The sequence below is a fragment of the Telopea speciosissima genome, chromosome 7 (assembly GCF_018873765.1).
Source record: "Telopea speciosissima isolate NSW1024214 ecotype Mountain lineage chromosome 7, Tspe_v1, whole genome shotgun sequence".
In the NCBI taxonomy this organism is placed as follows: domain Eukaryota; kingdom Viridiplantae; phylum Streptophyta; class Magnoliopsida; order Proteales; family Proteaceae; genus Telopea; species Telopea speciosissima.
The window spans coordinates 20,017,829-20,033,031 of NC_057922.1; the positions used below are offsets into that span (position 1 = coordinate 20,017,829).

At 37.7% G+C, this 15,203-nt stretch overlaps 2 protein-coding genes, 1 non-coding gene and 1 pseudogene across 4 annotated transcripts; 1 reads left to right on the forward strand and 3 right to left on the reverse strand.

Annotated features, from left to right (window-relative positions):
• Window positions 1-962: 962 nt before the first annotated feature.
• On the reverse strand, window positions 963-9,484 carry LOC122668335 ((+)-neomenthol dehydrogenase-like). The gene is made up of 5 exons (XM_043864919.1): window positions 9,410-9,484; window positions 1,991-2,234; window positions 1,812-1,881; window positions 1,434-1,669; window positions 963-1,347 (listed from the first exon to the last, which is right to left on the reverse strand). The coding sequence occupies exons 1-5, from the start codon at window positions 9,442-9,444 to the stop codon at window positions 991-993; spliced, it is 942 nt and encodes a 313-aa protein (XP_043720854.1). The 5' UTR covers window positions 9,445-9,484; the 3' UTR covers window positions 963-990.
• Window positions 6,353-9,241, reverse strand: LOC122669136 (annotated as a pseudogene).
• Window positions 9,485-11,150: 1,666 nt separating the features above from the next.
• On the reverse strand, window positions 11,151-12,693 carry LOC122669135 (salutaridine reductase-like). 2 transcript variants are annotated; one of them, XM_043865815.1, is made up of 5 exons: window positions 12,568-12,693; window positions 12,210-12,456; window positions 12,061-12,135; window positions 11,762-11,941; window positions 11,151-11,696 (listed from the first exon to the last, which is right to left on the reverse strand). In XM_043865815.1, exons 1-5 carry the CDS (start codon window positions 12,600-12,602, stop codon window positions 11,328-11,330), a joined length of 906 nt encoding a protein of 301 aa, XP_043721750.1. In that variant the 5' UTR covers window positions 12,603-12,693; the 3' UTR covers window positions 11,151-11,327. The 2 variants fall into 2 exon arrangements, with proteins under 2 accessions (XP_043721750.1, XP_043721751.1); XM_043865816.1 differs by having other exon boundaries at window positions 11,191-11,681; window positions 12,568-12,617.
• Window positions 12,694-14,096: 1,403 nt separating this feature from the next.
• On the forward strand, window positions 14,097-14,199 carry LOC122670174. The gene has a single exon (XR_006334151.1). It is a non-coding gene; the product is annotated as a U6 spliceosomal RNA (small nuclear RNA).
• Window positions 14,200-15,203: the final 1,004 nt, after the last annotated feature.

Genomic DNA, 15,203 nt, shown 5'->3' on the forward strand with positions numbered 1-15,203 from the left:
AGCATAGTACGTTTAACTGGCCGTGATAGATTTTCACATTATTATTATTCATAAAGTATATAATTAAGTTGTTATCTAAGGTCTGTGTTTTAAAACAGGATAGAGACCATACATCTAGGGTGCATGACTTAGCATCTTGGACTAGAGTTGGAAAAATTAGTGGAGTTGTAATTGACAATCTTCATACTTTAATTTATTTCTATGAGAAGTAGTTTTCTGTCAAGGAGTGTGGCTTACGCCAACATTCCCATGTGTCTATCTCTCTCCTCCTCAAAACAAGGGGTATAAGTGTCCTTTTTAAATCAAACAAAGTTGATACACTCTCCTTCAATTGGTGGAAGTTGCTACATAAGAGATAATTCATATACTCCCTTGGTGAATTACTTTTTACTAAATGGACCAAAACCAATTAACTAGACAGATTTGTTAGTTCTAGTCTTAGCCGGCCAATAGAGTGATTAGTATTTGGAATAGAATAACGTCAACCGATCAACCAATTAGGACTGATCGATTCAGAATCAATTATGGGGACTTTATTTATGATAGATTGTAGTAAGTGAGCACTTGATCAACGCGCCAAGCATGATCTTCCCCTGACCGTGCTAAACGGGAGAGCCTTGTGTACTGGGTACAGCTTTTTTTTTATGTGGTCCAATATTTGAGCTAAAAATGCTATCTTTGAGCTTAATTAGCTCATGTTTTATTTTCAAGCTACATTAAAATAAGTTTGAAATGCCTAAAAAAAAAACTTCAATAGGAAATCCTTGAAAATCACTGGAAAAAAAAATCTAAGTAGGTCATATATAGTTATGATAAGTCATCAAACTAGACAAATGGGCTAATTATGAGTAGAGACGTAACCGAATCGAATATGAATCGAGTGTGATCGGAATGCTCAATTCATAGAAGGAACAAAGAGATGTACATCAACAAGAAGGTAATTCTAGCTCTTTTTTCTCTAACAGGATGATGAACTATGGTCATGTATGATTAAACGGTCGATACTTCCTTTCTAAAAAAGAAAAATCCAGAAGGGCCATCATCAGGCAACAAAGCTAGCTTCACAGGGCCTGCTGCACCTTCTTCAACAGTAAAGATCCCAGTGTTGTAGTTAATGTCAGTTTTAACATAACCAGGGCAGACACAATTTATGCGAAATTTGGGGAACTTCCTTGCCAGAAACCTTGTGTAGGCATTTATGGCTGCTTTGGATATTGTGTAGGCAGGCCAGCCTTTGCTATCCTGGGAGAAATCCTTTAGAAACTTGTTCAACACATCATCCACTCTTTCTTCTGTGAGGCCATCCTCATTGCTTAGCACTTCTTTGGCCCATGGGTCAGTGACAAGCTGCAACAAAACATTCCTTTTTTAAGCAATTTCTAAGGAATGCATTCAAATTTCTCAACAAAGTTGAGTTTGTACTCAATCTATACCTGTAGCTGCCCTAGAGATGATGAAACATTAACAATTCTTGGCGAATCAGATAGCTGAAGGAGGGAAAGAAGTGCTTCAGTCACTCTTTTGGTGCCGTAGTAGTTTGTTTGCACACATTCATTAGTGGTTTCATGGGTCTGTATTGCTAGTTCACTTTGTTTGGCTAGACAAACTTCGACCTGCATCAGTAAAAACAGTTCATTTTGATTTATTTTTGGGCAAGTGAAGTTTAGTCCTCAGTTAGGTAAAGACACAAACATGTCACAGATGGAAATCTCATTCTAGGAACTCTGTTAAATAACTTCAGAAATCTGAAGCGCAGAAGGTCAAGAAATAAATGCCAAACTGTTTTGATTGTAAGTAGAGACTTACATGACCTTCTACTGCCTTCACGACCCTTTTAGCTTCATCATTTAATACAAATCCAGTAATTCCATCATTGTTCACCTGCAATGAGTTTCAACCTACATCAGTCTGAGAAATTTAATCAAGATGCAGGATTTCAACATGTGAGTTCTATTGATCAAACAAAATTGATTAAAGTCCCAAATTTTACCAAGATATCAAGTTTTCCAAACTGGGTTTTGATGAAATCAGCCAGGGAAGCAATACTAGCAGGGTCCATCACATCAAGCTGATGAAAAACCACATGAGAGAGTCCAGACCCTTTGAGTTTCTCCACAGCTTCAACACCCCTCTTCTCATCTCTAGCTGTTAACACCACTATAAAGCCAATAGTGGCTAACTGGCGACATATCTCCAATCCAATCCCCTTATTGGATCCTGTAACAACTACCAATCTGTAACAGAGCAGTAGAATTTAGATCAATTGGTTGAAGCCTTATATGGGTTTCACAAGAAAGAATTAAAAAAAAAAACAAGAAGAAGAGCTGAAATCATTACTTCTTTGTTGCAGAATCTGTGTTGATTTCTGCCATTTTGGTGGATGATGAATAAGTGCTCTAGATGTACTGTGTGTGTTAACACATTCACTGATGTACCCCGGGTAAGGAGTTCATGCTATTTATATTATGAAGGAATGGAAAGAAACCTGATTAAGAGCGGAAGTGGCACGCCAGGCATGATGCCAGTGAGATAATGAGATGTTGACATTGGGGTTGGTTTCCTCGTGTCATTGAGGTGAGCCCACACCACATAAAGCAGGGCGACTTCAATGAATAGAGGTGATGATAGGGGGATTTTCATCCACTCGAGACTCGAGTGCACACTTAAGAATCCAATCGTTAAAACATGGTCAGTTTAACGCATGGCTTTTGCTGTGCTGTAGGATATGTATTAATGTACCGCACACCTTCGAGTTTCGACAGAGGATTTTTATTTTCTTTTCACATTGTGCTTCCTTTCAATACTTTAATCACTAATGTTGTAATTCATAAATGATAAAAAAGACAAGTAGAAAAAGAAAAAGAAAACGGTTACCTAACATTGCCCATAGCTTTGTCATCATATATAATTTTCATGTACCTCCATCAAACCTCCAATGATCGAGGTACGTAATTATAAAAACACTTGTCAATTTTGAAAAATTACACATGCCCTTTACTTTTGTAAAAAGTTAACAAATGCACACATTTTATTAAATTGAGATTAGAATTAAAAGATAAATTGACCAAATTATCCTTGTGAGATGAATTTAAAAAAGAGATAAAACCCAACACCATCTTTCCCAAATCGTTTAGGATTTGAAAAAAAAAAGGAAATCATATCTGCAAGTCTACAACTCATCTTCCCCAAATCATGACTTAGTGGTAGGCTAGTTTGGAGAAGCCAGTAATCCTCTATCTCGTCGTTAGTTGGTACACTCTTCCACCCTCTTTGACTGCAACTTGGAGCAGACGGATTGACGATTTAGCGCCAACGCCTTTCAGATCAACCTGCAACTCTTCAATTGAAACCTCTCTGTAAGTGAAAACCCCTAATTCTAAGCCGATACACTCCTACACCCTTTATTTGATATGCATTTTTGGTTTTCTACCTATTCTGCAATACGAAAGGGATATAGTATGATGTGAGCAATGACAGGAACCAAGAATTAATGATTGGTCTATGATCATGAAATATAGGGATTCTTGATTCGGATCAACTCCTGATTTGGTGCATCGATTACAGAACTCCATAGGGACAGGGTGTCGGAGGTATCGTGTAACAAACACCATAGCCAAGAAGAGCGAGGCGGTCAGATCCTTATTAATTAATTATCTCTTCTTTTAGTTCTCCACAAGCCAAGAGCTCTCAGATGAGAGATAAATAAGCGCAGAGGACTCCGACACTATCACACTACCTTGCTTGCATGAAAAAGGGTTAAAAGGAGCCGGTTGGGTGGAAATTCCGCTCGATTCTTATTTCGCTTTGTTCTTTCATCCCTGCTTTCAGATTTTAATTAGGGTAAATTATACTGTCATCCCCTGAGGTTTGTATTAAATACAGAACAACCCCATGTGTTTCTAAATTATACAACCACACCCCCTTAGTGGACGGTGTTAAATAATACATTTTAAATACCAATTCTGCCCTCTTCTAAAATAGAAAAACCCTTTTTACTGTTGTCTTCTTCCCCAAATTTGAAGGTGCCTCCATGGCTGACCTACAACTCCACTGCATATGTCATCTCTCCCTCATCTCTTCTCTCTCTATTCTCTCTCGGATTTTTTTTCCCGCTCTCATTCATTCGCTATTAGCCCTAAAAAATCTGCAAACCCAATTTTCTATTCCCTCTCGCTTACACCCGTCTAGATGCCCCGATCTTCGTGTCAAACTACGACCATGAAATTCAATTACCGAACCTAATTGAAATCCCACCAAATCTTCTTCCAATCTCACTTCTCCATCCATCCTCTCGAAACTTAATTGGTCATTCACCATCTCCATTTCATAACTGAAATCATCCAATCCCATTCTCTTTTCACAGTCCAAACCGAAACCTCTTATTTTCCTTTTGCCTCCTGGGCCGACCCACTTCATCTCTTTCCTTCCACTAATTGAACCCTTTAATCCATCCCCTTCTTATATTCTTCTTCTCTTTCCTTCCACTAACAAGAACCTCACTCACTGTCTCTCTGATTTTGCTTTTCCACTTTAACTCCCAACAATCATCACCACCGAACCCTCTCCTTCTCTCTTTCTATTTCTTCCATTTTCCTTCCACTACATGAGAACACCCCCACCAGACCTCACCTCTTCCCTTCTACTAACCAAAATCTTACTCGAGAAACTCGTCTTATCATGATTCATGGGGTAAAGTTTTTGACGACAAAGGTGGTAAGGGAATGAAGTCGTAAGAGCAGATTCAATTACCGAAAGAGATTTAGTTCTTCTCCAACTCCATGACGCTTTTACCTTTCGTGAGCATTTGATGAGTAAACAATCGCTTGTCTTCCGGCTAATTCCAGTGAGATTTCCCATATGAAAACCCCGAAGACTTCGCCCAAGGATATCAGTCATTTGAAGGGTAAGGATTTTGGTCAGATTCATCAAAGAGGAGAATGAATTTGAAAAAAAATATTGCAACGGACACTATGCTTTTCTCCTAAGTCTCAACAACAGACACTATGCTTTTATAGCAAAGGGTGTGACCGAGAGAAAGAAACAGGGAATGGGCGAGACATTGATGGAGGTGAAGAATCAAAACTACAGAATGTGAGCCATGGAGAGGGAGTAATGAGAGGATGGGAAGGGGAGAGAAGTGGTGAGGGACTCCTCCTGCTCGCGAGGAGTTGCGGGTCAACGATGGAGTTGCAGGTATTCATTTATACATCTCTGCTTTTGCAGAATGTTGAATAAAAAATTTGCAAGAGACACTATGCTTCAATAGCAAAGGGTGTGAACGAGAGAAAGAAAGAGGGAATGGGCGAGAAACTAATGGAGATGGAGAATCAAAACTGCAGAATGTTAGCGACGGAGATGGAGTAATGAGAGGATAGGAAGGGGGTGATAAGCTCACACCCCTAATAGGGGTTTATTAGCCATTTTATGTCATGAATTATCAACACCTTAACACTTAACGGGAATGATATAACGGAGTGGCTGACTATAACAACTAACCAAAACTCGGGGTGTGGTTGTATAATTTAGAAACACAGGGGTTGCTCTATATTTAATACAAACCTCGGGGGTGACAAGTGTAATTTTCCCCAAAAAACCGATATGGGGAAGATGAGTTGGTTTTTTCTCTTATTTTAAATCCAACTCACAAGGGCAATTTGATCAATTTACTTTTTAATTCTAACGGTGTTAGTCCCAATTTAACGGAATGAATGCATTTATTAATTTTTTACAAAATTAGAGGGCATGCATAATTTTCCAAAATTGATGAGTATTTTTGTAATTACGTGATATCTCAGGGGAGGTATTTCTCATTTCTTTATATACGTTAGAAAGAAAAAAGCCACTGTTTAGTCAAATCGAAGACTGAGCAAATTCATGTGATGTGTTTCTAAATCAAGGATGGTAACCATGGTTTTAAGTATTGGTATCGTATTGTCCGTATTGGGTGATACGCACCAGTTTTGCTAGTGATCGATATCGATTCTATCGATATTATATCGGTAACACGGTACAGATAAGAGGTAAACTGGTTAGAAAACTCATTTTAAAGAAAATTCAGGGGTAATTTTGTCCAATACAACCAATCTAGGCAGATACCATACCGATATCGTATCGGTTTTACGGGTTGCTGATACCCGTTCCGATACTGTGCACTAAAACCATGGGGGTAACTAAAATTAGAACATATTCAAGGGAAAAAAAGATGCTTTGAATGATGATTATATAGAGTCTACATGGATCGGAGATTCTCAACTTCTGAAACTAATCTAGCTAGGAAACCTAATCTTATTTCTTGTTTTTTCATACTCAACATAATCTAATTTCAATAACAATGGAACTCAAAATTATATAATTCTATTACCAATTGTGGCTTACTTTATTTCCTTATTAGAAGAAAGATGCTCAATACATAGACATCTAGGTAACTCCAGCTCTCTTCTCTCTAGCAGGAAGAGGAACAATATATGATCATGTATGATTAAAATGTTGATACTTCCTTTTGCGAAAAGAAAAGGCCAGAAGGGCCATCATCAGGCAACAAAGCCAACTTCACAGGACCTGCTGCTCCTTCTTCAACAGTAAAGATCCCAGTGTTGTAGTTAATATCAGTTTTAACATAACCAGGGCAGACACAATTTATGTGAAATTTAGGGAACTTCCTTGCCAGAATCCTAGCTTGTGTAAGCATTTATGGCTGCTTTGGACATTGTGTAGGCAGGCCAGCCTATAGCTTCCCTGAAATCCTTTAGAAACTTGTTCTAACACATCATCCACTCTTTCTTCTGCCATCATCGCTTAGCACTTTTTTGGCCCTTGTGTCGCTGACATTCTGAAACAGTAGAACATTCTTTTAAGAAATGCAATCAAATTTCTCAACAAATTTAAGTTGAGTTTGTGCTCTATACCTGTAGCTGCCCTAGAGATGATGAAACATTAACAATTCTTGGCGAATCAGATAACTGAAGGAGGGGAAGAACTGCTTCAGTCACTCTTTTGGTGCCGTAGTAGTTTGTTTGCACACATTCTTCAGCCGTTTCATGGGTCTGTCTTGCTAGTTCAGTATATTTGGCTACCCAAACTTCCACCTGCATCAGGAAAAACAGTTCATTTTCATTTGTTTAGTCTTCTGATAGTTAAAGACACTATCATGACTAAGGGTGTCAGACGGAAAGATCCTTATCGGTTCCGCTCATAAGGGGTTTAACTAAGGGTGTTAATTTGGGATTGGAACCGGGAACCGTCCCAATACCGTCCCGCTAAAACCCTGTACCAGACCGTCCCATGTACTGGTAACTGATTTTGATACCGAATGATAAATGGGATGGGAAGGTTCGGGACGGGATTTCTAACGGTACCAGATCGAAATACCAATTAGGTGACCGGATGGTACCGAAACTCCTAATACTGTTTAAAAAGAAAGAGTATATAAGATCTTTTTTTTTTAAAAAAGAAAAAAAGAAAGGGTATAAGAATTACGACTCATTAAGGTTTCACTAATTGCCTTTTGAATACGAAGAGGAACAACATGTCAACAGCCGTAGTTTGAAGTCTCTCCTCACGTAACCTATTACAGTGCTACTCCCTCCTCCCTCGACCAACTACATCTACCAGGTTCTTCCTTTTTCACTTCGACTTGCATACCATACTACCATGTGTGATAAATAGAGTTTTGTTTGGAAAAATCAAACAGAAAACACAACGGGATTCTTTCATTTTGTAGAGATTTAAAAATGAGAAGCTTATTACATATGATCTTAGGGAGTTTGAAGAAGTAAAACTATGATTTCATAATTTAAGTTGCTTTATAAAAAGCAGTAGACAACTTAGATTTCATGATAGTGAAAAATTCCACAAGCACTAATAAACCCGCCTTGTTAGAAACAATTAAACTTCTTCTCCTTTTTTACGATGCCTAGAATCGTTTAAGAACCGGTACCGTCTCGTCTCGTCCCGCTAGTAATCGGGATTGGGATCTAGGTTTGGTCCCGTTAACTAAATGGGTATTGGGATTGACACTTTTAATACCGGTACCGGTACCGTCCCGTCCCAAATACCGGGAACCGTCCCAATTGACACCCTTAGGTTTAACCCAAAACCATCTCGTTTACCAAACGATCCTAAAACTAGGATCTGGTTCGTTTAATAATGGGACGGTCCAGTTATGGCTCTAAGCACTTGGAAGTCTCAAACCATCAAATATGCATACAATTCCTAAGTACACAAAAAGTTGAATATATTCCTAAACATAAAATAATCAAACATCGATTCTTAATAATACTTAAAAAAAATAATAATAATAAATAAAAAATAAAAAATAAAAAATCTTAAGAATACACACTCAACTAAGCCCAAACTAAATGATAATCCATAGTTTTTTTTTGTAATTACAATATAACTCTTATATAAGTTATAACTATTAAGTGTCAACTAATCTTAAATAAATAATTTAGCCATGTTAAATAGGTCTTAGTAGTTTTGGTTCTAATCGATTCCTTATTGGGCTTTCGGCTCTAAAACCGTTGGGAAATAAGCTAGCTCCCAAAACCATCCCATTTAGTAATGGGACGGGTTGGTTCCTGGTTTTTGTGGGACGGTTCTGATTCTGGACTCAAATTGACACCCTTAATTCATGAGTCATGACATAGGTGGAAAATTTCATTAGTCTCTCTCTCTTAATCACGTTGAACTCTAAAATGCCATGATCATTCTATGAACAATTTTTTACAAATCATGAGTTTGGTTTAGAATCTAAAATCATCAAGCATATACATAGTTAATTGATTAAATTTGATAGAAAACTAAGAGTATGTTTTAGGATCACAGTTTGTGAAATAACTTCAGAAATCTGAAGTGCCAGTGTTCTGATTGTGAAGTAGAGACTTACAGGACCATCTACTGCCATCAAGGCCCTGTTAGCATCATCATCATCTAATTTAATTCCAGTAATTCCTGCATTGTTCACCTGCAATGAGTCTCAACCAACCTACATCAGTCTGAGAAATTTAATTATGGTGCAGGATTTCAGCAAGTGAGTTCTATTGATTAAAGTTCCAAATGTTACCAAGATATCAAGTTTCCCAAACTGGGTTTTGATGAAATCAGCCAAGGAAGCAATACTAGCAGGGTCCATCACATCAAGCTGATGAAAAACCACATGAGAGAGTCCAGAGCCTTTGAGTTTCTCCACAGCTTCAACACCCCTCTTCTCATCTCTAGCTGTCAACACCACTATAAAGCTGCCAATAGTACGTGGCTAACTGGCGACATATCTCCCCTTATTGGATCCTGTAACAACTACCAATCTGCAACAGAGCAGTATAATTTAGATCAATTGGTTGAAGCCTTATATGGGTTTCACAAGAAAGATTCAAAAAAATAAAAATAAAAATGAGAGAGCTGAAATTATTACTTCTTTGTTGCAGAATCTGTGTTGGTTTCTGACATTTTGGTGGCTGATGAATAAGTGCTCGATCCGGTGAACAGTATTTATATTATGAAGGAATGGAATGAATAGTTTGATTAAAGAACGGAAGTGGACGCCATGCATGACGCAAATGCGATATTGAGATGTTGATTCGGAAGTCGTTAGGAACCATCTGGAATTCTGGATGGGAGGTTTGTCCTTACATTGCTGTTAAAAATTGTGAAAAAGAAAAAGAAAAAGAAAAAAAAAACCAGCCACACATTTTTCTTGGGGAAAAAGTGAAAAAGTGTTATCAATGGTTACATAGGAGATGATTTTCTCGGATATTGAAAGTTCTTTAAGTTTCTGAACTGAAAAAAACATTTGGAAATACCACCAAACTTTTATCACATGTTGGTAAGGAGGTTCTTAAATCTATTGTATTTTTATACCAAATTATATATATATATATATATATATATATATATATATATATATATATATATATATATATATATATATATATATGCATTTTAAACTCCCAATATCACATCATAATTGCCTTCAACGACCAACGACAAATTTCTTTTAGAGATATTATTCTAGTAAACCAAGTCCGGTGGGTATAGTGGGAGCTTTCCAAGACTCATGGAAAAATACTTCATGAACTGAAAAATGGTCATACCAAATTCCATGCTATTTGATTGAGCTTGGTTCACCTATTTTCACAACATTTCATCATTATCTACTATGACTCTTCGACTATGGCTTGGATCCTTGCCAGAAGGGAGACTATTTATTCTGGTGTATTTAATATATATATATTTTTTGTTATCAATTGTTATATTACACCTTCTTTGCATGTTGTGTGCTTCTTTTCTACACTAAAATCAATAATGTTTGGAATTCATAAACCTAAAGAAAAGAGACGTAGGAAATGAAGAAATAGGTTTACCTAACATTGCCACTAGCATTGTTACCATATATTCTTCTGTGATAATTGGATAAATTTTGAGTTTAATTAATTTCTTTATATACATTAGAAAAAAAAAAGCCTTAGTGTAGTCAAATGGAAGACCAGACACGTTCATGTTTTGAGTTTCTAAATCAAGGGAAGATAATTGATGTTATGGGTGCAAGTTTGGCCCTGAAACTCGAGCCTACTTTGGCCCACCCTGAACCCAAACAAGGTCTAGGCTGAGATACCTTGACCTTAAGGGCCGGTTAGGGCTGAGAATTTCTAACCCTACATCAAGGCCTGGCCGGACTAGGGTTGAGACCTTGAATTGAGCTTGGCCCGGCCCAGCCCGACCTTATCTTCGTCTTCTTCTACTTTATTTCTTTTTTAAATTTCTTCTTCTTCTACTCTCCTGTCTGGCCTAGTCCTTGCATCTTCCTTCCCCCTTCCTAGGGTTAGGACCAATCAGGGTTAGCTCGGTCTAGCCCTGAGGGCAAGTTAGGGTTGGATTTTTTTGTCCCTAAGTGAGGGCCAGGCTGGGTTTAGCCTAGGCCTAGTTAAGGGGACTCAGGGTTAAGCTGGGGTTTTAAAAAGTCCGACCCAACTTGACCCTGTTGCAACCTTAATTGATATAAGAGCATTTTTCAAGAAAATAAAGATGATTTGAGTGACGATTATGTAGGATCTACACGGAGATTCTCAACTTTTGAAACTAATCTAGCTAAGAAACCTAATCTTATTTCTTGTTTTTTTTTGTTTTATAATCAACTTAATCTAATTTCAATAACAAATGAAACTCAAATTATATTATTTTATTACCAATTGTAGGTTACTTTATTTTCCTTATTAGAAGAAAGATATGCTCAATACGTAGAAGTAACAAAGAGGTGTACATCGACAACAAGGTAACTCCAGCTCTTTTCTCTCTCACTGGGGAAGACGAACCATGGCCATGTAGCAATGTGATTAAAAGGTGGATTCTTCCTTCTGAGAAAAGAAAAATCCAGAAGGGCCATCATCAGGCAACAAAGCCAACTTCACAGGACCAGCTGCACCTTCTTCAACAGTATAGATTCCAGTCTTGTAGGTAAAGTCAGTTTTGCAATAACCAGGGCCAACACAATTTACACGAAATTTGGGGAACTTCCTTGCTAGAATCCTTGTGTAGGCATTCATAGCTGCCTTGGACATTTTGTAAGCAGGCCAGCCATGGCTTTCATTGAATTCCTTAAGAGACTTGTTCAACACATCATCCACTCTTTCTTCTGTGAGACCATCCTCATTGTTTAGCACTTCTTTGGCCCATGGGTCGGTGACATGCTGCAACAAAACATTCCTTTTAAGGAATTTCTAAGGAATGCATTCAAAATTTTCAACAAAGTTGAGTTTGTAGGCTATACCTGTAGCTTCCCTAGAGATGATGAAACATTAACAATTCTTGGAGAATTAGATAGCTGAAGGAGGGGAAGAAGTGCTTCAGTCACTCTTTTGGTGCCGTAGTAGTTTGCTTGCAAACATTCTTCAGCTGTTTCATGGGTTTGTCTTCCTAGTTCCTTGCATTTCGCTACCCAAACTTCGGTCTGAATGCATCGGTAAAAACAGTTTTTAGTCTTAATTTGTAAGATAATTTAAGAAATTTGAAGAGCAGAAGATCAAGATATGAATACCCAAGTGTTTTGATTGTAAAGTAGAGACTTACAGGAGCATCTAATGCCATCAAGAACTTGTAATCATCGTCATTTAATATAATTCCAGAAATTCCTGCATTGTTCACCTGCAATGAGTTTCAACCTCCACCACTGTGAGTTCTATTGATCAAATTATATTGATTAAAGTTCAAAATTTTACCCAGATATCAAGTTTTCCAAACTGGGTTTTGATGAAATCAGCCAGGGAAGCAATACTAGCAGGGTCCATCACATCAAGCTGATGAAAAACCACATCAGAGAGTCCAGACCCTTTGAGCTTCTCCACAGCTTCAACACCCTTCTTCTCATCTCTAGCTGTCAACACCACTATAATGCTGCCAATAGTGGCTAACTGCCGACATATCTCTAATCCAATCCCCTTATTGGATCCAGTAACAACTGCCAATCTGCAACAGAGCATTAGAATTTAGATCAATTGGGTGAAGCCTTGTATGGATTTCACAAGAAATAAAAGGACAAAAAAAAAAAAAACCAAAGAAGAGAGGTGAAATTATTACTTTTTTGTTGCAGAATCTGTGTTGGTTTCTGCCATTTTGGATGATATGTGCTGTGTTGAACTGTGTGTACTAAAACATTCACTGATGTAGCTCAGTTAAGGAGTTCATACTATTTATATTATGAAGGAAAGGAATGCCCGGAATGAAGTTAAGTAGAACGCCTGGCATGACGTGAGTTGAAAAAAATTTGATCAATTCAAAGAACAGAAGTGGGAGGACTCCAGGCATGACGTGACTGGTATAATGAGATGTTAATTAGGCAGTCGGTTACCTGGTCGCGTGTGGTGCGCAGCCTTAGGCCAAGACACAAGATCATGTGAAACAACCGTGTCCTTAGAGATTTTTGCTTTTTCATGAGAGCATGACAGTCATTACGTGCAATCCTTTGTCCAGGCATAGGGGTCAGCCCGCGGAAGCAATGGTAGCGTTCTTTCTCCCAAATATTATTTATGGGTTTAAGCACGCTAATCGGTCATGCTCTATGCATGGCTCCAACGCCTAGTCATTGTAACTACCTAACCGCCTTGCCCCCATGAAAAGGCGGAAATCTAATGGAGCAAGGCGGTTATGTGTATAGGTGTTGGAGCCACGTCTTCCTTTTCCCATCATTTATTGAAAGGTAGAGAAAAAAAAGGGTATGAGATCGATGATTGGTTGCATGGTCTCTACAACATCGTTTGGACCAATGGAAAGGGCGTCTAGTATCCACTTAGGGGGCAGGGTCATTATTTCACAATGCCTTGTGAGAGGGTATAGGGAGCACCACCAAGTAGGGATCTTTCTCCACACCCACCCCTCCCCAAAAAAAAAAAAAAAAAAAAAAGAAGTGAGAAGGCGTAGTATGCCATATATTTAGAGAGCCTTTTTTCCAAAATCAAACTAAAAAAAAGACTGAGCACAACACCGACATACAACAAGCTAGTGCCCACTATGCCCATCCCTTTCTTACCTCCTTTGAAATGACCCCCTGTCTGCACCCCCCATTGGTGTTGCCACTAACTAAATCATACATGGGTGGCGTGCGTATCCCTCTCCCAACAAAATATTAAATAATCCATAGAACTATAGAGAGGAAATACTCTTTGAAAAGAAATAGACAATTGAAAGTATAAAATATAAATGCAACAAATGAGATGATGTATGATTAATTTTTTTTTTGGTAAATAATTTATGATTAAATTAAAGTTTGAAAATTGTTTACATGGCTAAGTCAAATCATTCCCAAGGTATCTAATGGTTAAAAAGATCACATTACCCTTCTATGAAACTATTAGGTCCACAACCTAAGAATACCCTCTATGTTGTGAAACCTAGAGATACTTATGTAAAATCACCATTGCATCAGCAAGCCATCCACAAACCCAGAGAACCTTATGTAAAATCACCATTAACAAGCCCATTATTGAACCCTGGTCCAGCCCATAAAGCACAGTTTCCAAGTGGTTTAGGTATCTCAGGTAAGATAGCCCCATATCGCAAAACAACAAAGATTGCTTGGCTTAATCAAATAACAATTGCAAAGTATTATTGTCTCTTCGGAGACATCCGATAAAATTGGAACGATACAGAGAAGATTAGCATGGCCCCTGCGCAAGGATGACACGCACAAATCGAGAAATGGTCCAAATTTTTTTTTTTTTTCAATTTTATTGAAATTCCCTGCGAAGTTTAGCATTTGCCTCGTTTTTTTCCGTTAATCTTCTTCAGGAATTCAAACCCCCTTGATTGTCGGTGATCTAGCCATCCCCTTTCTCTCGTCTTGAGGTATTTTCAGAGCTTCGAATCGTTTCAACTATGTTTAATAAACTGTAAATGAGTTTGAATTTTGATTATGTTGAGTTCTAATTGTAGACAATTTTCGTTATCGTCTTCCATATTATTCTGTTTCCGTTTGTGTCTATCAACTTTTTACCCAAAAAAAGTTTAATTTGTGTCTATTAAAACTCCCACCAGATTCTTTTCAAGTCTGTTATCCTTTGAATTGGCATCTCTATAAGTCGTAAGGTCATAGTTCTTAAACTGTAAGTTCATGTAATGTTCTATTGATTCTAGTCTAACTACTTGTAAGCAATGTTCTATATATTTTTTGTTCTGTCGAAATTGCTGTCATGTTACTGTTAAACTCATAAAACAAGTGATCCTGAATAGATTTGTATATATCTTGGTTTTATATGGAGAAACAATTATAGAGTGCGTGGAAACAGAATAGGGTTCTAAATGCACACACATGAGCTTTAAAACAAGAAACTTACCGAAAATATGAAGAGAAACAGTTGTTGGGTATACTGTCTGCTATTGTGTCTGCTTACCTTCCGTCAGTTCTGTGTCTCAATGCTGTGATTTGAATGGAAAACCTTCTCTAGTTTTCTTTTCATGGTATTGAACTTTGTTACCACTTCAACTTTTGGCCACAAAATTATAAAAACACCATTATATGCTTTCCTATCTTGTGGTTAGTATGACACTGGTTTTCACTAACTACTTGTCGTAGAGGACCTGCACTCACTTTTATGAGATCACCCATGCCAAAATTATTTTATTTAGGTAATCTCAAAAAGTACTTTAAGATAAAGTGCAGGAAAATTCCTATCATAGGCTCATGTACAAAACCTGTCTCACCTAGTAACAATAATTAT

Coding starts and splice junctions, on each gene's coding strand:
- LOC122669135 (XM_043865815.1), bottom strand. CDS start 12,602: ATGGCAGAAACCAACACAGATTCTGCAACAAAAAA. Junction 12,457..12,567: donor ACAGATTCTGCAACAAAAAA/GTAATAATTTCA, acceptor GCTCTGTTGCAG/ATTGGCAGTTGTTACTGGAT. Junction 11,697..11,761: donor CATCTCTAGGGAAGCTACAG/GTATAGCCTACA, acceptor TTCCTTAAAAGG/AATGTTTTGTTGCAGCATGT.
- LOC122668335 (XM_043864919.1), bottom strand. CDS start 9,444: ATGTCAGAAACCAACACAGATTCTGCAACAAAGAA. Junction 2,235..9,409: donor ACAGATTCTGCAACAAAGAA/GTAATAATTTCA, acceptor GCTCTGTTACAG/ATTGGTAGTTGTTACAGGAT. Junction 1,670..1,811: donor GGTCGTGAAGGCAGTAGAAG/GTCATGTAAGTC, acceptor TACCTAACTGAG/GACTAAACTTCACTTGCCCA.